The sequence below is a fragment of the Ascidiella aspersa genome, chromosome 9 (assembly GCF_963924565.1).
Source record: "Ascidiella aspersa chromosome 9, kaAscAspe10.2, whole genome shotgun sequence".
NCBI lineage: Eukaryota > Metazoa > Chordata > Ascidiacea > Phlebobranchia > Ascidiidae > Ascidiella > Ascidiella aspersa.
The window spans coordinates 6502056-6521133 of record NC_139455.1 but is presented as its reverse complement, the minus strand read 5'-3'; the positions used below and the strand labels follow the sequence as shown (position 1 = coordinate 6521133).

General features: G+C 38.6%; 1 protein-coding gene across 1 annotated transcript in view; it reads left to right on the top strand.

The window, feature by feature from the left end:
• The window catches only part of LOC146132090 (dynein axonemal heavy chain 7-like), a 75004-nt gene that overhangs the window by 50232 nt on the left and 5694 nt on the right, over positions 1-19078 (top strand). Inside the window, exons 54-71 of the mRNA XM_083396404.1 lie at positions 395-515; positions 1273-1420; positions 2145-2285; positions 3838-4023; positions 4699-4862; positions 5853-6025; positions 7010-7182; positions 7705-7838; positions 8260-8404; positions 9742-9932; positions 11184-11347; positions 12217-12464; positions 13467-13643; positions 13898-14059; positions 15133-15336; positions 16042-16203; positions 17235-17420; positions 18433-18570. Coding sequence (XP_083252530.1) covers positions 395-515; positions 1273-1420; positions 2145-2285; positions 3838-4023; positions 4699-4862; positions 5853-6025; positions 7010-7182; positions 7705-7838; positions 8260-8404; positions 9742-9932; positions 11184-11347; positions 12217-12464; positions 13467-13643; positions 13898-14059; positions 15133-15336; positions 16042-16203; positions 17235-17420; positions 18433-18570 — 3017 coding nt within the window. The remainder of the gene's footprint in view (positions 1-394; positions 516-1272; positions 1421-2144; positions 2286-3837; positions 4024-4698; positions 4863-5852; positions 6026-7009; positions 7183-7704; positions 7839-8259; positions 8405-9741; positions 9933-11183; positions 11348-12216; positions 12465-13466; positions 13644-13897; positions 14060-15132; positions 15337-16041; positions 16204-17234; positions 17421-18432; positions 18571-19078) is intronic.

The window sequence follows — 19078 nt, the reverse complement described above, 5'->3', positions numbered from 1 at the left end:
CGTCGATTTGTATTATTTTGGTTGATATTCAGCGATACGATATTCAGCGATAGTCTAAGATGCAATCGTTGCATTTTTTTTCTTTGCAATAGGGTAAAACTGCAAACGTAGCTGTTCACAGCACACAAAATGGCGTTTGATTTCGTTACTATTGAGTTTCAATCGGTAGATAATTTGCGCAGCAACTTTTACACATTCTGTTGGTAATATTCCGCAATATGAATTTATAAATTAGTTTTATAACTAGATGGATATACAGACTCGATTTAAATTTTTCCGGAATCATCTGCAATGCAACGGTTTATATGGTTCATCCTGGTTACCTGGTTTACGACATTTTTCAATCTTCTGGTATATGATTAAAGTTTTTTAATAATATGTTCATTAATTCCAGGCAAAAAGATTGAAGATTACTGGGGTCCTTCGAAAAAAGTCCTCGGAGACATGAAGTTCCTTCAGGGTCTTAAGGAATACGACAAGGACAACATTCCACCTGCCTACATGAAAATTATCAGGTCAGTCTCGAGTTCATAAACACCTGAACTGACAATAAAAAAATGGGAAAATAAAATTCGATTTTTGCCCACAACAATTCACTCCGCGTGAGATCGCTTGATATGCTTTTAGACGAACTACAAAATACTCGGCACATATATCTGATTGCATTGTCCCGCGTCTAAACATTTGCCTCATTTATTTTGGTAAATAATTTAAACAGAATACCTAGCTATCGTACCCGTTCGCTAAGAAAATGTTTACTTTTTGTTAACTTTATTTATGTGTGAATTTCCTTTAGTTTAATAATAACTATACTTATGTGTGCACTTTGTTATTCTTTACATGAAAATTAATAATGTTGTATAAATAACAGCAAAATACTCTAGCAAAGCTAGCAATTCAGGTCAGACACAATAAACAGATCTTAAAGTATATATATATATTTTAAGATCTGTTGATTGTGTCTGACCTGAATTGCTAGCTTTGCTAGAGTATTTTGCTGTTACTGATCTGGAATTAAGGTCGACATTTATCTTGCAAGGGTCAAGGTGATTTCCATTATTCACATATTCAGTGCAACATTGTTCTATAAATATGCATAACTATTTGAAACGTTAACAAATTATTAACTATTTAATGACTTTTATATTCCTCGACATTTAACACCTTCCAGACATTAAGCCACAAACAGAAAGACATAAAAAACAAAAAACATAAAATTAAACATTAAAAACAACATACTCCTTTCATCTCAACGCCTTGCTGCTTCTGCAGAGCCAAGTACACCCCCAACCCCGAGTTCGTTCCTGAAAAGATTCGTCAAGCTTCCACGGCGTGCGAAGGTCTGTGCAAGTGGGTGCGAGCCATGGACTCCTACGACAGAGTGGCCAAGGTGGTGGCGCCCAAGAAAATCAAGCTCAAGGTGTGAGACGAAGGCTATGTTGTTTGTGTGTGCGTGTGTGTGCTTGCGTACTCTGTGTGGCGTTTTCGTATGTGATATACTTAAAAACACGGAGTCCACGACTTTGGTTTACCAGACAAAGGATTTTAGTAAATACCTTTATTAATTCGCCCGTTGTTTTCAGTAGGCATTAAGTGAAATTCCATTTACTTTAACTTGGGAAATAATTAAAAAGTTAGTATTGAAACTCGGCCTGAGTCGATTGTTACCATGTTCACATGCCCAACTGTATGAGCGGTGATTTGAAATAATTTACTTTTTTATTTTTTTTTTAACTTTTTGAATTCTGACTCAAGGGGGTTACGACAAACCAGGAAACTGAACGTGTTTTTGATGGATTTATCAATTATTGATTTTGGTAAAACTGTTTAGCATACCATTTACAACGCTAGCATTATTTTTTGCGAAAGGTAAATGTTTGTTTTAATTATAGATCTTTTCCAGCTGTGTTGAACTTGCAATCAGCAACGTTCCATTTTCACCTAACACATTTCTATTTTATAGAAGGGTCAGCCTCTTTGCATAAACACTTGTACTCCAAGCCTGTTCATTCTGCTGTTACGCTGACGTTACCTATAGTTTCATATTTTGCGTGTGCATTGCATTGATCGTTGGATGGGGAGAAAAAATTTAACTTGAAACTATTTCACATGATTTACCGCTTTTTCTCGATGTTTGTTTGCAGGGGGCGGAAAGCGAACTGGCGGAGGCCATGGGCAGCTTGAGGAAGAAACAGGCCGCTCTTAAAGAAGTCCAGGACAAGCTAAAGAATCTCGAGGACAAGTTGGCATTCAACAAGCAGAAGAAGGCCGATCTTGAGAACCAGGTGAGCTTTCGAACTGATTTTAATGAAACCAACTGCTCTCGCGTTTAATATCGTATAAGGCGTGGTTGTTATGAGATATAATGATGACGTTTTTAATGTTCTTCTGACAGTCGTGGGTAGCCTTTTGCGTGCGCTAAAAAGTGGAGGTCGAATTGCAAATTATTTTATAAGAATATTGATGGCATATTTCTATCGCCCCTCTATTTGCATATTTCGAGCTGTAAAATTTGTCTACAAAGGTAAAAACACGTTTTGACAGAAAGCAAAATGCCATTAACAACACTAAATACAACCGAAAGTTGCATATAGAACCGGACTGTAGGAGAATTTCAGGAATGAAAAAGTTTTCATTAGTTTAACAAAGTCAACTTAAACTACTGAATTTTAAAGTTACTGATTACGATTGATGTAGCAAGTGAAACGTTCGAAATAATTTTATCATGACGACCTTTTTCAGTTCAAAATTTCTTTCTACTCTGGGTAACACTGTTCGTTAGCATTACTCTTATTGCTTTTTAGATGTTGCATAATTTCAACATTTTTTTTACTTGTAAGGTTCCCATAATTTGTTTTGTTCGTAAGAAGTATCGAGTTGTTAGACGTGTCGAGCAGCTCTGTCATATTTTGCTATGACTTCCATATCGACCGTTTTTAAATTTCAGTAGTTTAAATATAATTGTAAGACTATTTAATTTCCCTTACTAAAGACTTAAGTCCGACTGTTTTGTTCCCGAATTTATCTAGTCATTAAGCTCTACCTGTTGGAAGCCCTCGTTATGCATTTTTTTATACGCTTTTTACATTTTTTTGTGGGCCTAAAATTATTTTAAGACTTATTAAGTATAGTCGCCCATATAATTATCGAGTTTTTTAAATCTGTCCGTGACCAGGTCTTCTTTAACCTTCCATGTCGCTATTTTAGTCGTCTGAACAAATTAAGGTTCCCATAATTTGTTCCAAATAAATATCAAGATATACAACAACTCTAGGAGCTCTTCTATGCTTCCATGTCCCCCGTTTTACAATTTAAGTAGTTCCAAAAACCTATTTAACACCAGTTAAGCCCCGTAAATTTTTCCTAGAATTACCAACTTACCAAATTCATCCGTATACCGCAGCGGTTCTCCAACTGTCCGTTCAGCAGTTTCAGAGGGTCCGCAATGAGAATTAGTCTTTAAGTTTTTAAACATTAGGCTTTAGCGAATGTTTTTTCAAACAATCTATGTTTTAAACATTATCTGTCACTCATTATTATTAATCTTTATTTACTTTTTATTATTCGATAATATAGCGTGTTTTTATGATGTCACTTGTATTATCATAAAGCGTCGATTATGCCATATTACCTGCTATAATCGTTCTCATTACTTAGAAAGTTAATTTAGAAAGAACTGTGACTGCACTAGTGTACTGCAAGAAACATGGGTCAACTGACCCTTGAATTTTTATAGGGCCGCGAAATATCAAAATAGTTGCAAAGGGTCCACCAGGCGACATTTTTAGAAAAGTTGGGGAACCTCTGGTTTACCGCTGGTTCCGCTCTGCATTCCAGGTCGACCTTTGCAGCAAGAAGCTGAGTCGAGCCACGCAGCTGATCGAGAGTCTGGGCGGCGAGAAAGACCGCTGGGGGGAGACGGCCAAGGCGCTTGGCATCACCTTCACAAACCTGACAGGCGACGTTCTTATCGCTTCAGGGATCGTCGCCTACCTCGGCACCTTCACCTCCAAGTTCAGAGAGGTAAATGTCGTTTTCTTGATCTATTGCGCGTATGTCGGAAAAACTAGATTTAAACAGTATGCGCAAGTACGGGACCTGAACCACTAGAGCGTTGTGGAGAATAAACTATTATACCTCCAAGTTCAGAGAGGTAAAAGCCGCCGCTTTTAAAATTTATCGTGGGTCGGGTGGAAAATTTAACCCAATTATACACATAAGCCAAGGTTTAATTTGTTTCCTAAAATAATCACACAATTTTTCATTTGTGTAACTTCAATACTCTGCGTCTGGCGACTTGGTGCAAGCATGGGTTGGTGGGTCACGAGCCTTGTTTTCAATTTTAACAAGTAATGGGGACGCGCCCAAACGTGAACGAAACGAGTTGTCCGAATTGAAATTGCAAGGAAGGAAAATAAATATGGCAGAATAAATAAATATATACTTGACCCACCCAAACCCCAACACTAACTCGCACCCCAAGCCAAATAATGTTAGAAATATAAGCCCCCAGGAAAAAATCTGTTAGGTTTCTAGACCAGCGCCAAATTTTTGCTAAAATGTTGGCCTTTTGTCAGCAGAAATTGAAACACTATAACCCAACTACCAAACTACCTTCAATGCACCTTTCCTATCTGGTAAAAACAAGGCGGTTTGGTCAGTTCCTATTAGTAAACTTTTCCTCTTTGTTACCCACAGGATCAAACCAAGAAGTGGCTTGAGAATTGTAAGGTGGCCAACATTCCATGCACCGACCACGTCACTCTCTTCATGGTGCTCGGCGAGCCGGTCAAGATCCGCCAGTGGAACATCTACGGCCTTCCAACCGACAGCTTTTCGGTGGAAAACGGAATCGTTATCAGGTCGGTTCTTGCCTGTGCCGAAAGCGGATTTTAACAACTAGACCAGTGGTTCTCAACCTTTTTTCTTTCGTGGCGCATTCACGTTGCAAAAAAATTCTGTGGCCCAATAGTAAAAAAAATTAAAATAGGTTTAGAACAAAACACAGCAGAACATATTTTTAAACTGATAATTTATTCAACCGTGCATTAGTGAGATACTTGCGGCTGAACAATAAATTTACATTCCTTTTTAATTCCTCCCCAAGCCATTAGTCCTGTAAAATTAAATATAGTGACACAAATAAAACTAAATATAACTTTTTTAAATTGGCCTGTGGCCCACCTCAAATGTTCATAAGGCCCACCAGTGAGCCTTGGCCCACTGGTTGAGAACCGCTGAACTAGACTATTCCATTGAAACACAATACACGTTTTTTTAGTAACTTCAATAAAAATATTAAAACCATTATATTCGATAAAATCGACATTTCGCTGTTACAAACGTTTCGGCTTACTGACCCATACATCGCCTTCTTTTCCTGTTATTTTGTCCTTTTATTTTTTTTATTTTTGCGTGTTTCAGCGTTTTTATCTGCACTTGTATTTTTCACTGATCATGGCATGAGGTATTGCCGAAACGTTTGCAACAGCAAAATGTCGATTTTATCGAATAAAATTGCTTTTCTAATTCTAGTTCTAACCTAATTCAGATTTTACCAAAAATTCTACTTAGTCCAACAGTATTTTTCTTTTCTTAGTCATAACAAAGCATTTCAATTAATTTATACGATTGCCTGTTATACATATTATTTTTTGCATTTTGCGAACTTGATTATTTTTATCAAACGGCTTTGGAGATCAGGTATATGCAGCCTTGTAACAGAACCGGCTTGAAAAGATCACTTTTGTGACAGAACCAGCTGACAAAATATTAGATTCCCCAAAGGTGCTTTAAGATATATTATTTTTATCAAAATGACCTCCGAAACAACGATTTTCCTTATTTACCAGCAACGCTCGTCGCTGGCCGCTGATGATCGACCCTCAAGGTCAGGCCAACAAGTGGGTTAAGAACATGGAGAGAGCCAACAACTTGCACGTCATCAAACTTACCGACGGCGACTTCGTGCGAACTCTGGAGAACTGCATCCAGTTCGGCACGCCCGTTCTGCTTGAGAATATCGGTGAGTGGTTATTATGAGTTGGGATGGCCGATAATTCCGGAGAGGACCCGATACCCGATGCCAAGATGTAGAATCGATACTCGTCCGATACTTGGGTGGTATCGTTACCGATCCGATACCAAATTAATATAGAAATATTAGTCTGGATTTGCGATCCAACCAGGTATTTCTCATCTTGCCCTAAATTAGTAAATAATATTAGGTTATCAACTAGATGTAACTAATCTAATAACGCAGAAAAAAAAATTGACTTATTAACCTGGAAAACATGATATTTAAACGATTTAAATTCATATTTTTTGCTTTTTGGAGCATATTAATGACGTCATGTGGTATTGGATCGAATCGCGATACTTTTTCCCAAAAATATCGGGTATCGGTATTGGATTAAAATGTCAAGTGTCGGACATCTCGAAATTTTGAGTGTGGGTTATGCCACCTTTCTCGGCTGGATCCGACTGCATTCCATAATTTGTGACCGCCAAAGATTAGCGCCCAACATTTGTGGGTGGAAATGCTACGCCAAAACAGCACGATATACACGCCAAAAATGGCTATTTTTAATTGTAAATTTAATACGCCGGAAATATTTAACGCCAAATGACGTCACTTGCATAAATATCGCAAAATCCTCGTGAGGATATCAACTGTATTATCACACGTTAAAAATGGTCATACTGGAACAAACACCAATGCCAATTTAAACTGATATATAGCGTCAATTTTGGGGACTATTGGGTGCGGCTGGGACTTGCTTAAATATTTAAAAAAAATAAAAAATGCCATATTTTACCAGGTTATCGAATGTGGTATAAAACAGAATAACACTTGAATTAAAAACAGTCAGTTAACAACTTGTAAGCCAGTGTTTTTAGTGAAATTCACAAGTTACTTGTAAAATGATAAGAACCTATTATATCTCACAACCTTGCACCACAACAACTCGACTTAAAACAAATGAAAACCTGATGTTTTGTTTTTCAGGAGAGGAGCTCGACCCTATGTTGGAGCCCCTCCTACTGAAGCAGACTTTCAAGCAGGGAGGAGCGATCTGTATTCGTTTGGGCGACTCCACGATCGAGTACAGCGCCGACTTCCGCTTCTACATGACAACCAAGCTGAGGAACCCACACTACATGCCCGAGACCTCCGTCAAGGTAGGCTTTTTAGGGATTTTTTGAAGGAAAATGCAAAAAATCTTAGGATTCTGCCAAATGATTTTTTCTCATCTGGCTTTTACGGACAAAGATTTAGGGCCTACAGAAGGAGTTCGGTCTTCACACAGGGATGAAAACTGCCGAATGAGTAACACTAGGTTATAGTGTACATTATTATTGGCAGAAATAGCTTATTTCATAGTTTTAATATGGCTCAATTTTCTAGATTTTCGACAAATTTTTTTGTTCAAAATCAATATTTCCCTTCAAAATGTCCGACAATATTATACAAGATCGTACCTGACCAAGCCCCGCTACTTCTACTTCATATATAACTACTTCAATAAAAGAATAAATTTGCCTGGTGATATCTTATTAATCCTTCAAATCGTGAACTTTTTAAGCGTCAAATAATTTTTGGTTTCAGAAAATTCATTCAAAAAATATGATCATTCGATTTTTGAGCGTCACCTAATTTTGTTCACATTTTTTTAAGTCCTAAACGTTCGATCTCTTCTCCAGGTTACACTGCTCAACTTCATGATCACGATGGAAGGACTCCAGGATCAGCTCCTCGGGATCGTGGTCGCCCGGGAACGTCCGGAGTTGGAGGAGGAAAAGAACGCGCTCATCCTCCAATCAGCCGAGAATAAGAAGTAAGGAGAAACTGTGATTGAAAACTGCTGGCCACGTTTACTTAGGCAGGGTTGCCACTAGGGGCATCCGATAATATCAGATCAGAGCCGAGGTTTGTATCTGTGCCGATACTAGGGTGGTATCGGTGCCGATCCGATACCAAATTAATTTGTGCTAAACAGCCGTGTTTTGCGATCTAACGTAGAGTAATCTACTTTTAAAGGATCATTTTTAAGAAAATATTACATTAAAAATAGCTGGATTCCCACCGAAAGTCTATTTGTTTTATGACGTCATTCTGTGGAGAAATCCAAACAAATATTGTACAGGCTCTGTGTAAAAAAATAGTTTCAGAATGACTGCCTTAACAAACCCCCACCATTGCAATGCCTTTCGCAAACATTCTTCCTAGGCTAAAATTTCCGTTTTCTCACGTTAAAGACAGTTGAAGGAGATTGAAGACAAGATCCTGGAGGTTCTCTCAACCTCCGAGGGCAACATCCTTGAGGACGAGACCGCCATCAAGGTCCTCTCTTCTTCTAAGACACTCGCAAACGAGATCTCGGAGAAACAAGCCATTGCTGAGGTATGACTTTTTTTAATGGAACAAAAGGTTCGATATCACCGTTAAATGAGACTCATGCTTTAAAAATCGATTGCTTTATACCAGTTGTAGCCAACTTATCTTTGATTGCGATCGACTGGTTCAGTAAAAACTCACAAACATTAATCATTTTGAGCGTTAATTGTATTTCAAGCCAGCGATAGAGGTTAATTTGTTGCGATAAAGAACGCTTTATTACGCTTGTCCATACAACAATTGGTCATTTTATTGTTCCGCTTGTGTGGGACAGCTGCTGAAATGACGTAACACATATTCAACGTCATCGACCAGGTGAAATGTAAATATCGACGTGTTGCCTACCCCTGCTTTACACCAACAGCCAGTTTGTTTTGTATAAATGTCCATTTAAAAGAAACCATTTATATTCAGTTAACATTTCCTTCTCTTATACCTGGAGTTTAACTCATAGTAGGAAAATTGCACGGTACAGTTACGGCACAATAATCCAAATACATAAATAACGCTTCCTTTCCATTTTTTTCACAAAAAGTGGTCAGTTTTCAAGAAGACTTGTATCACAGTATTAGAAAACTTCAGTTGTTATCTTTTTACAATTTCGTGTGACTAAAACTTGCCTGAATTAAAAATGCCGGACGCTTAGAGACCAAATAACCTAACCGAAGCGGTTAAAGTAAAATTCTAGAACATTTAAACATCAAGACACCATAGAATAACGTCACGCTGACGCATTACTCATAATTTGAAAAGCGAAAACAAATTTTCACTGTTCTTATTCTTACCCTGACCTGACGAAGCACAGTTGTGCGAGAGCAAGTCAACGGTGATACCATAAGCGTAGCCAGGGGGGGCACAGGGGCCCTGCCCCCCAAAAAAAATTATACATATTTTACTCTTAATAACTTGTTTTGAAGCATTTATGAGCAGTTCCACAACAGTCGATCACAGACATGCCACACCTTCAATTGTCATGCACTGTTACGTCACAAACTATGTAGTTATTATTACGTTTGATATACATTAATGTAGTTTTTCAACTTTTACTCAATTTTTGCTCCTTGCCTGTTTTTTTGAGTTAAAACTCAGTCAGTTGCTGCTCGAAACGGTTTGCCAGCGTATTTATTTGTGTTCGATATGGCAGTTCATACAATGGCAAAAGCTAAACAAAAAAGTTTTTGTCCCTCCCTCTTAAATTGTCGGCTGGCTACGCCACTAGGCAATACACAATCATTCCACAGTGCCACTTCTTTTGAATAAGAAAATACTTCAAACAAACCAAGATCTATAGAATCTTCTGACTTTTACATTTTTATTATTTAAAATCGCCTCTCTCCTTTCAGGAAACGGAAAAGAAAATCGACACGGCTCGCATGGGTTACAAGCCCATCTCCATCCACTCGGCCATCCTCTTCTTTTGCATCACCGACCTGGCCAACATCGATCCAATGTACCAGTACTCGCTCACCTGGTACGTGAACCTCTTCATCAACGCTATCGACAACGCCGAGAAGTCCGACGACCTGAAAGTCAGGTGGGAAAAATGACGTTTTTTCTGTATTTTTAAAGCTGTGTTAAGGAATTGGACTGGGCTTAAAATGTTTCTTTTTGTGTTTTTTTAGCATCCTGTACAGAGTGCCACAAATTTTTTGAATTTTGAAATGCATTTGATTATCATGAATTAGACAGGCATTTTGCAAAGTCTTTTAAAACTCATGTTTTTGGGGTTTTTTTAAGTCCTTCAATATTTTTTCAATTTGCTTTGTGTTCAGCTTAAGTTACGTGTTTTGAAAGTAAAGCAGTAGTACAATTTTTTGAACTATTTGCTTTTGTGTTGACCATGTCATTTATACTGTTTTGTTTTTCACATTAAATATTAAACACGTCGAGTAATCCAGTTTTAGGTCTTTGAAAACATTTGTTTTATAAAAATGTGTAACAATCCTCCTTTAATAAGGAGTTGAACTGTGATAAAAGAACAGGTGTCGTTTTTAAACGTCTTGGCGAATTCTTTGCTCGAATTGAACAGAGATCTGTAGTCACTTGAAAGTTTATCACGAACCGGATTGTGATTTTTTGTCAAAAAACGTTCCCCAAACGAAATATAATGCAAGAATATTGTTTTAGATTGTTTGACTTATCACTGTGCATTTGTAATTAAATCATTCCATTATGCTAAATTGGGTAAAATTGCTTTTTCTTCAGTTTGCTTTTACGAAATGCATATATACGGTCAGATATGAAAAATGTACTGATAAGTTTAAAACCGGAAATTATTGTATTTAATGTGACTTTTTAAACGCGGTGTGAATAGAAAACCCAGTTCAAGATATCACGACTTAAGCAGAAAAAACAATAGTGTCCACTGTATGATCCATTGATGTCCGTAGATGTTTTTATTACAATCAGTGCCACATTGAAAGTGTCCATTGCGTCCCCTTTTATACATGTACATTGTTGTATTCGTCAAAGTTATACTGCACATGGGCGTAGAAGTAAGGTACTACAAAATAACGAAACACGAACGATTATATAGGGCGCAGAATGCAATCATCATTCCACGTAAACCATTGATCACTGCGCCTTAGGGACGCTAGCGAAATACCAAGGCGAGCAACGCGTGCACGGGACGTGCATGCTGCTGTAGTGCAGTAATCTCATAGAGTGCGACAACGAAATTCAGGGTACGAAATTGGTACAATGGTCGAACTCCATGACACACAACTATACAAAACTATACCAGTTTGTATCGGCGGCCAAATACAGATCGTTTTTTTTTCGTTAGATTGGGCCACTTGCAGAACTACATGACCTACTCGCTGTACTGCAACGTCTGCCGTTCGCTCTTCGAGAAGGACAAGCTTCTTTTTTCAATCCTACTCTGTGTCAACCTTCTCCGGCACGACGGGATTATCGACGAGAACGACTACCGATTCCTACTCACCGGAGGTTGGTATTTTAGTTCGAGTGCTGTAAGCTAGTGGTTCTCAATTTTGTTTCTTTCCACGCCTATACATAAGTTTGTTGGACTTGTGAAGCGTCCAGGGATAGGAATTTTACTTATTTTTGTTTATTAATTAGTTTGTAACCGAAACATCTAAATCTATTGATGTAGTTTAGTAAAACTAAGTTCGAATATACCTGCCAGGGGATATTAATGCCTATAAGATTTTTAGTGAACTTGATTTTAGATGCGAAACGGAATGATTGTGCGTCGCCCGGAAATTTGAACGACGCACAGTTTATAAATCTTTGATGTAAACCAAAACTTTGGTAAAATTATGATTGTTAATCAGTGTGAGCCGTGGTCCAGGACGTTTGGGAACCACTATATAAGGTTAATATTTTGCAAGGCATTGTAGGAAGAATTGACTTTGTAAGCAAAATGAACCTGTGAAAGATAAATTCACAAACATGTACATTGTACAACAACTGTGATAAGCCATTCTGAAGTCGTTTTTTTTTCATCAACTATAACGGCTTACATATCATGGCACACCGAAAGCCTTCGACAGATTACCCGAATCTGTCGATCAAGATGCAAGCAATGCAGGCAGGCAGGCAGGCTAGAAAAACAGCTAACGTGTGGTGAGGTTCGAACTCACGACCTCCGGTAATACCGAGACCATCGCTCTACCAAGTCAGTCTTGAACGACCGAAACGGTTGATCTGTCGAAGGCTCCAAGTTTACATATTAAACCCATTAATAAAGTTACCAAGAACGTCGCATGTGTCCATCTTGAATGCGCAAGGAACACGCCCTCCTTTAGTCGTAATTACGTCCCACGTTCCTTAATCACCCAACGCCTCTTACACAGGTGTCGGCCTGGACAACCCGCATTCGAACCCGGCCACCTGGCTGCCCGGCAAGTCCTGGGACGAACTGTGTCGCCTGGACGCGCTCAGCCACTTCGGCGGCATCCGCCAGAAGTTCCCGGCCTACAAGGAACAGTGGAAGAGCATCTACGACAGCCAGGAACCGCACCTTGCCCTCCCGCCCGGTGACTGGGGCAAGCTGGAAGAGTTCCATCGCATGATGGTGCTTCGCTGCTTGCGACCCGACAAGGTACCGTCCTTTCTTTTCTCATTAATTTTAGTCGGTGAAGAAAAGCATGTCAGGAAAAAATGTTCCGATTTTTTGGCTTTGGTAAAACAAAAAAATTATTATTGAGGTATTTGATTTTCTCCTTAGCGGAAAACTTAACATGTTGCGGTAAAAAAATCAGTTTTCCTCCCAGCAGCACAGTTTCGGAGCATCTTAGTTGCTAATTTCCGGTGAAACCTCCCTGAAAACATGTTTTTGGCTCAGTACGAATAAAACACTTTTCGGGGGAAAATTGGCGAACCAAGCTGAAATCTCAGCGCAAAAAATTATTTGTTTGGTTTAATTTAAATCATGATTACTGCAGAAAGCTAAATGACCCGTTGGCTCAACGTTAACCGCCTGCCGACCGTCGTACACGTTGATTATAAAATATATCTTTATATAAAGTATATAAAGATATAGATTAAACGAGCGAGTCGTACGTAATAGATTGATATCGTTTATCTACTTTCGTTTTACGCCGCGGCTGAAACAAAATCGTCGTTAAAATGCTCACAAACTGTGTTGCAAAGAAACATACATACACTTATGTGTTCAACAACTGTGATCTAGTCCTTATGAAGCTATTTTTGAACAACGATCACAGCTTACGTATCACTGTACATCGAAAGGCATTCCTGACTCACCGAATCTGTCGATCAATGATGCAAGCAAAGCAGGCCAAAAAACAACTAGCCTGCAGTGAGGTTCGAACTCACGCTCCACAATCTGAACTGCACAGGCTCAGAGAGGAGCGTGTCTAGAAACAACCATAGCACCGTTGCCTCATGCATCTGTTCTTAAAACGTGCCTGCAGCGCGCTTCGAATTCACGACCTCGGTCATACCAGGACCGCGGTTCTACCAACTGAGCTACACAGGCTCAGAGGTGATCGAGTCGAGAAACAGCCATAACGCCAATACTTACTTCATTCTGTAACGAGGCTGCTTTAGTAAAACTACTCCTTTCTTCTTTCCATCCCAGATCGTTCCGGCGATGCAGAACTTCATCATCAACAACTTGGGCCGCAAGTTCATCGAGCCGCCGCCCTTTGACCTTCCCAAGACCTTCATGGACAGCAACGCAACCTCGCCCCTAATTTTCGTGCTTTCGCCCGGCGCCGACCCCATGGCTTCGCTCATGAAGTTCGCCGACGACCAGGCGAGTTGTAGAAGACTTTAAAGAAAAGTGTTTTCACGCGTTTTTGTTGTTTGTTTGGGTTTATCACAAATAAAACGTGACGCTGCAAAAAAATTTGTCAATTTGTAAGGGGGAAACAACCATGACATGTTGAAGAAACATCTCTTGTAATCTACACTCATGGATCCTAATCAGCTATTTCAAATAACGTGCATTCAGTTCTGTAGTACCGAACTAGTTTCTATATTCTTATAATTAAAAATTTTCTCTGGCAGGGTTTCGGTGGTTCCAAGATGAGCTCGCTTTCCCTCGGCCAGGGCCAGGGCCCGATCGCGATGCGGATGATTGACAGGGGCATTAAGGAAGGAACGTGGGTCGTGCTTCAGAACTGCCACTTGGCCACCTCCTGGATGCCGACCCTTGAGAAGCTGTGTGAGGTGAGTTTCGGTTGTTGGAACTTTTGTTGTTTAAAATACGTCGAAAGACCGACAAAAACGTACTTGTCTGTCTAAATACATTGCCTTATCAAATCCAGTCAAAAATGATTTTTAAATGATTGAAACCTGTACAAGTGTACAGTGAACATATGTGATTAGAAACAACGTTTGCATATCAAATACCCAAAGTTGAACACTTATTGTTTAAGGTGAGCGAATTGTTTAAGGTGAGCGATAATAAGAAAACATAATTACTATACGTTAACTTGCCGAACCTTTATTTCATAAAATCGATAAACCTTATGCCGAAGTCTTTTTTTAAGTGGGATCCGATCCAATGCTATTTAACTAAAATTACTCCAGATAGATTGTTCTATCGAAAAAAAAATCCTTTGGCATTTTTCCAGTTTTTGTTGTTTTAAACCACCTTCTATGCAGGTCTTGACTTAGTTTTACTAAATTTAATGTTTCCAAAAATGGACAAATCAAACTACTTTGTTCCCTCAAGTCAAAACACAGTGACAGGTTAACAGAATATTATATTGTATGCTAATTTTTCATCAGCAGGCGGCAATTAAAACACACACACACGTTTTCATTTATTATTGTACCAGAGTTCCTCCTAACCCATTTTTCAGACGGTATTTGAATAAACTAAGAGTCGACTCACACGATAAACAACAAGACAAGTTATTTTAAGGTTCTAGATCAGTGTTTTGTAACCTTTTTACTTTTGTTACCCCTAAGAATAACATGATGAATTTCAATTACCTACATTTTAAGCAAAACGAAATAATATACGCACACGAAAATTTATCTAATCTCTTTTTTTAGCTCTAGGGTTACAAAGGTTGTATTTTTTAAAATATAATCCCCTCCCTTCAAAAAAATAGCTTAATTACCCCCTAAAAAAGTTATTCATTTGGGGGTGATTACCCACAGGTTAAGAACCACCGTTCTAGATTTAACAACCACTATTATAGAAAAGCACAGACAAAAAAATAAAATTAAAGCCAACTACGTATTTTTCTTTTCGGTTCATAAATAAAAGTAACACCCCATGATTTTGACAGGAAACCCTGAACCCCGACACCATTCACCCCGACTTCCGTCTTTGGCTGACAAGTTACCCCAGCAGCACCTTCCCTGTGGCTGTGCTGCAGAACGGGGTCAAGATGACCAACGAACCCCCTAAGGGGCTCAAGGCCAACATACTCAGGTCGTACTTGAGCGACCCCATATCGGACCCGGAATTCTTTTCGAGCTGCAAACAACCTGTAAGTGCCCCTAGTTAAACTTTTTTTTAATTTAACCAGTGTGAAAGATGTACTATTTTTTGTATTTTTTTCTTTTGTTTCGATTTTCTGCCGAAAGAACAATTCCTTATTCAAACTAGAACAGTTATTAACTCGTAATTTATCTTTCTAATTTTTTTGTTAAATTGTGCAGTGTACTGTGCCATGGAAAGCAATGTTTATTTCGAAGTATCAAAATTAATATATGAGAAACACTAAACATATAGAAAGGACGTTTTTTAATGCGAGGAAAAAACGGAAATCGTTATATATTTTTTTAACAAAAACAGTCCAGCTCAATCCTAACCCTTTTTTATTTTCAGGCCAGCTTAGCAGGTTAAACGACTTTACCGAATTCATTTAGCCTAAATAAGTTGCTTAATTTATTTAAGTAATTAGTCCAGTCGTTTTCCTTAAAGCACCTTTTTCTAGTAAACCTTTTTCGCCAAAAATAACTCTCAGGTTATTTCGCCTAACTATACTTAGAGAATTATATTCAACTTAAACAAACTAAGTAAATTGTCCGATGTGCCCAAGTCAAATTGTCTCGCCTAAAATACCGAATTTTAAGTCAGGTTATTTGTCCAAATTATTAAGCCTAAGTTACCAACCCAAACTACCTAAACTTAACCATTCAAAAACAGTTACCTAAAGCCACTAAAACCCTACAACTTGCGTTCCGCACAGCAACCCTTCCGTCGTCTTCTCTTCGGCCTTTGCTTCTTCCACGCCTTGGTCCAGGAACGGCGTCAGTTCGGCCCTCTCGGCTGGAACATCCCGTACGAGTTCAACGAGACCGACCTGCGAATTTCGGTTCGCCAGCTTCACATGTTCCTCAACCAGTACGATGTGAGCACGTCGTCTATTTTTGTTTGCCACTCGCGAAAGGCGCTTTGTATAAATGAGCGGTTACTCACGCAATATACATTTTGCCTTTAGGAGAACCTTGTGTGCGTGTTTAGATTTTTCAAAGAGTTTTTAACCATATATTTATAGATTTTCCTTAGGGTTATCATTATCAACCATTTTAAACCCTATTTTACTCCTAAAACATGTCTCAATAATTTAAAATTCATTCGAAGAGGTGACGTTATGTGCAATAGAATTTTTGAAAAGTGTTTATTTTTAGTTCGCCTATATTTAACAACAACTAAACGTTAACCCAGTTTTTCTGTTTTATATTTTACCTTAAACTATCCCAAAAACTTGTCTATGCTGTCATACGCATTCAATAAACAGGAGAATTGAATTTTGTTTTGCTCATTTCCAGCATCGCAACGCTTTTATCCACAAAAGTTAAGGAAAACCCCTTGTCGATTTCGCGTTTCTCTCTCTTACAAATAAAAAACTCAAATTGTATTATATGCCTTTATTCCGCCCTAAAACCTTAAGTTTTGTTTTCAATTTAGGTACCTCAGGGTTGATGGAGTTTGCATATTTCATAATCGGATTATTTAGGCCAATTAAATGTAAATGTTATCTTGGTGTTCTTTTACAAATGTATCTTGCTATTTGTTTCGTTTTTTGTTTAGCTTTGCAAAATATCGCTCAGAATGGAACGCGTTTACCATTTTAGAAGTTTATCATTAAATTTTGAAGCCAATGCTGTGACTGTGAATTAAAAATGCGTCAATAATGAGGCTGGGACTTGACTTGATATTTCTTAAAATTGAATTGACTTCGACTAAAGTTCAATATTTTGCAAATGACTTTGACTTGAACCTGATATTGGTCGAAAATGACTTAAGGTATTTTGCGAATGATATGACTACGACTTTAGTCATTTCGCAAACAACTTGACTGGGACTTTTCGTAAAAGATCAGGACTTAAGTAATTTTAAAATAACCTGTTTACAAACACTTGTATTTCCCGTCCCCAGTTCGTGCCGCTGAGCGCACTCAAGTACCTGGCTGGCGAGTGCAACTACGGCGGGAGGGTCACCGACGACTGGGACCGTCGCACTCTTAACGCGGTTTTGTCGCGAGGATACAACGAAAGTGTGGTCTACGACGACGCCATGAACTTCGACGAGGACGGAAAGTACAACCGGCCAATCGAGGGAGACGTAAGTGGCCCTGAGAAGCTGAAATTTTTTTATTGTTGTTTGTTTTTTTCGATTGGCATAGTTTGATGGTTTTAGTGTAAATTAACCACCGAAGTCAGGTCTCGGTATAGGTTTCTCAACATAGGTGAGTTGACTCCAAAAGTTTCACTGTGACCATTCAAATGCGCGCTGATTATGAACGAGGCATTATTATACAACCTTAATAAAGGTACCTGCCGTTTGTCGGCTGATAGGACTTTTAGATCTGAGGCATCTGAAAGACTGTTAGAATACCCAACTTTTTTTCTGTTATTTAGCGTAAAAATGTGTTGTAAAATACGCTACAGGTTTCCTGAATCGCGATAAATTAGCCATAAGACAGATTGAAACGTTTGTTAGACATATGTCAAACGCATTTTCCTTTTTTCTAGTTTTTTTCCTTTTTTTCCATTTAATGTGATTCTAAATGCATTAGTATTTCGAAAGTTTCTCACGATAGAGTTTGAGTTAATATATTTTTTTCTACTTCTGTGCGACTTTTGTTATTATCACTTCAACTATAAGTGAGTGGTTGCCAAAGAACATAGCAACATACGCTGTTTTTTATCCTTCGCATTGATTACGTCTTCTTCGTGGAAAGTCAGCTTTTCGCCATTTAGTTTTACTTTTATTCTGGAAATCAGACGGCACTGTTTAAACGACGAATTGTATTTGAGTGTTTACAACCTTTCTATTAGACTGAAGGAACCGCGGTTGGCAAAAGCTTTTTAACATAAGAATACAATTTGTTGTTTAAACAGTGCAACCAAATTTACAGATTCAGTATAACACGAGTACGACTATCAACAAAGATTACATTTAATTGGAAGAAAACAGTACAGCCTTTTAGACAGTTAAATGGTTTAATGAAGCCGGGCTTCGAACTCAGTGTTAAAGGTACTCCGGGTATTTTATCAAACGCCTCTCGCCCACGGCAAATTTCCCGCGTCGTCATTTTCTTCAAAACCAGCAACTTATCGCTTTGTTCTTTCAGTGGGAAAGCTACGTTGAGTTCTGCAAGAACCTGCCACTCATAGCCGAGCCCCAGGTATTCGGCATGCACTCCAACGCCGACATCGCAAAGGACCAGAACGAGACAACCCAGCTCTTCAACAGCATTCTGCTCACCATGGTACGTTCCTATGCCGCCCACGAATCGGACATTTTGTATTGACTGTGCAAGTCATGACAAACATATTTTTAAATCCAAGTTAAACCAACGTTTCGCACTTTACAAACGTTTCAGCAATACCCTATGCCATCATAAGTGTAAAACTCCAACACTTGGATTTGTACACTGATGATGGTATGAGGTAATGCTGAAACGTCTGCAAACTGCGAAATCCTGATTTTTATTGTGTTCCAAGTTAAACTGTCTGTAAATTAACCGAGACCAAGGTCAACTAATTTGCGAAACAACTTAAGCCTAAGTAAAGCGAGTTGCGAAACACTTGTTTCCAAGTCAACCCATATTCAAAAGCACTCAGGTTCAAGTCAAACTGTTTGCAAACTACTGCCCGATTAAAACTGTTTAACTTACGGATCAAACCGTTTAACGATTGTTCAGCTCAAAGCCAAACGGTTTGCAAATCACCTCAAGTTTATCTGCAGCAATTTGCAAAATATCCTGGGCAAAAGTT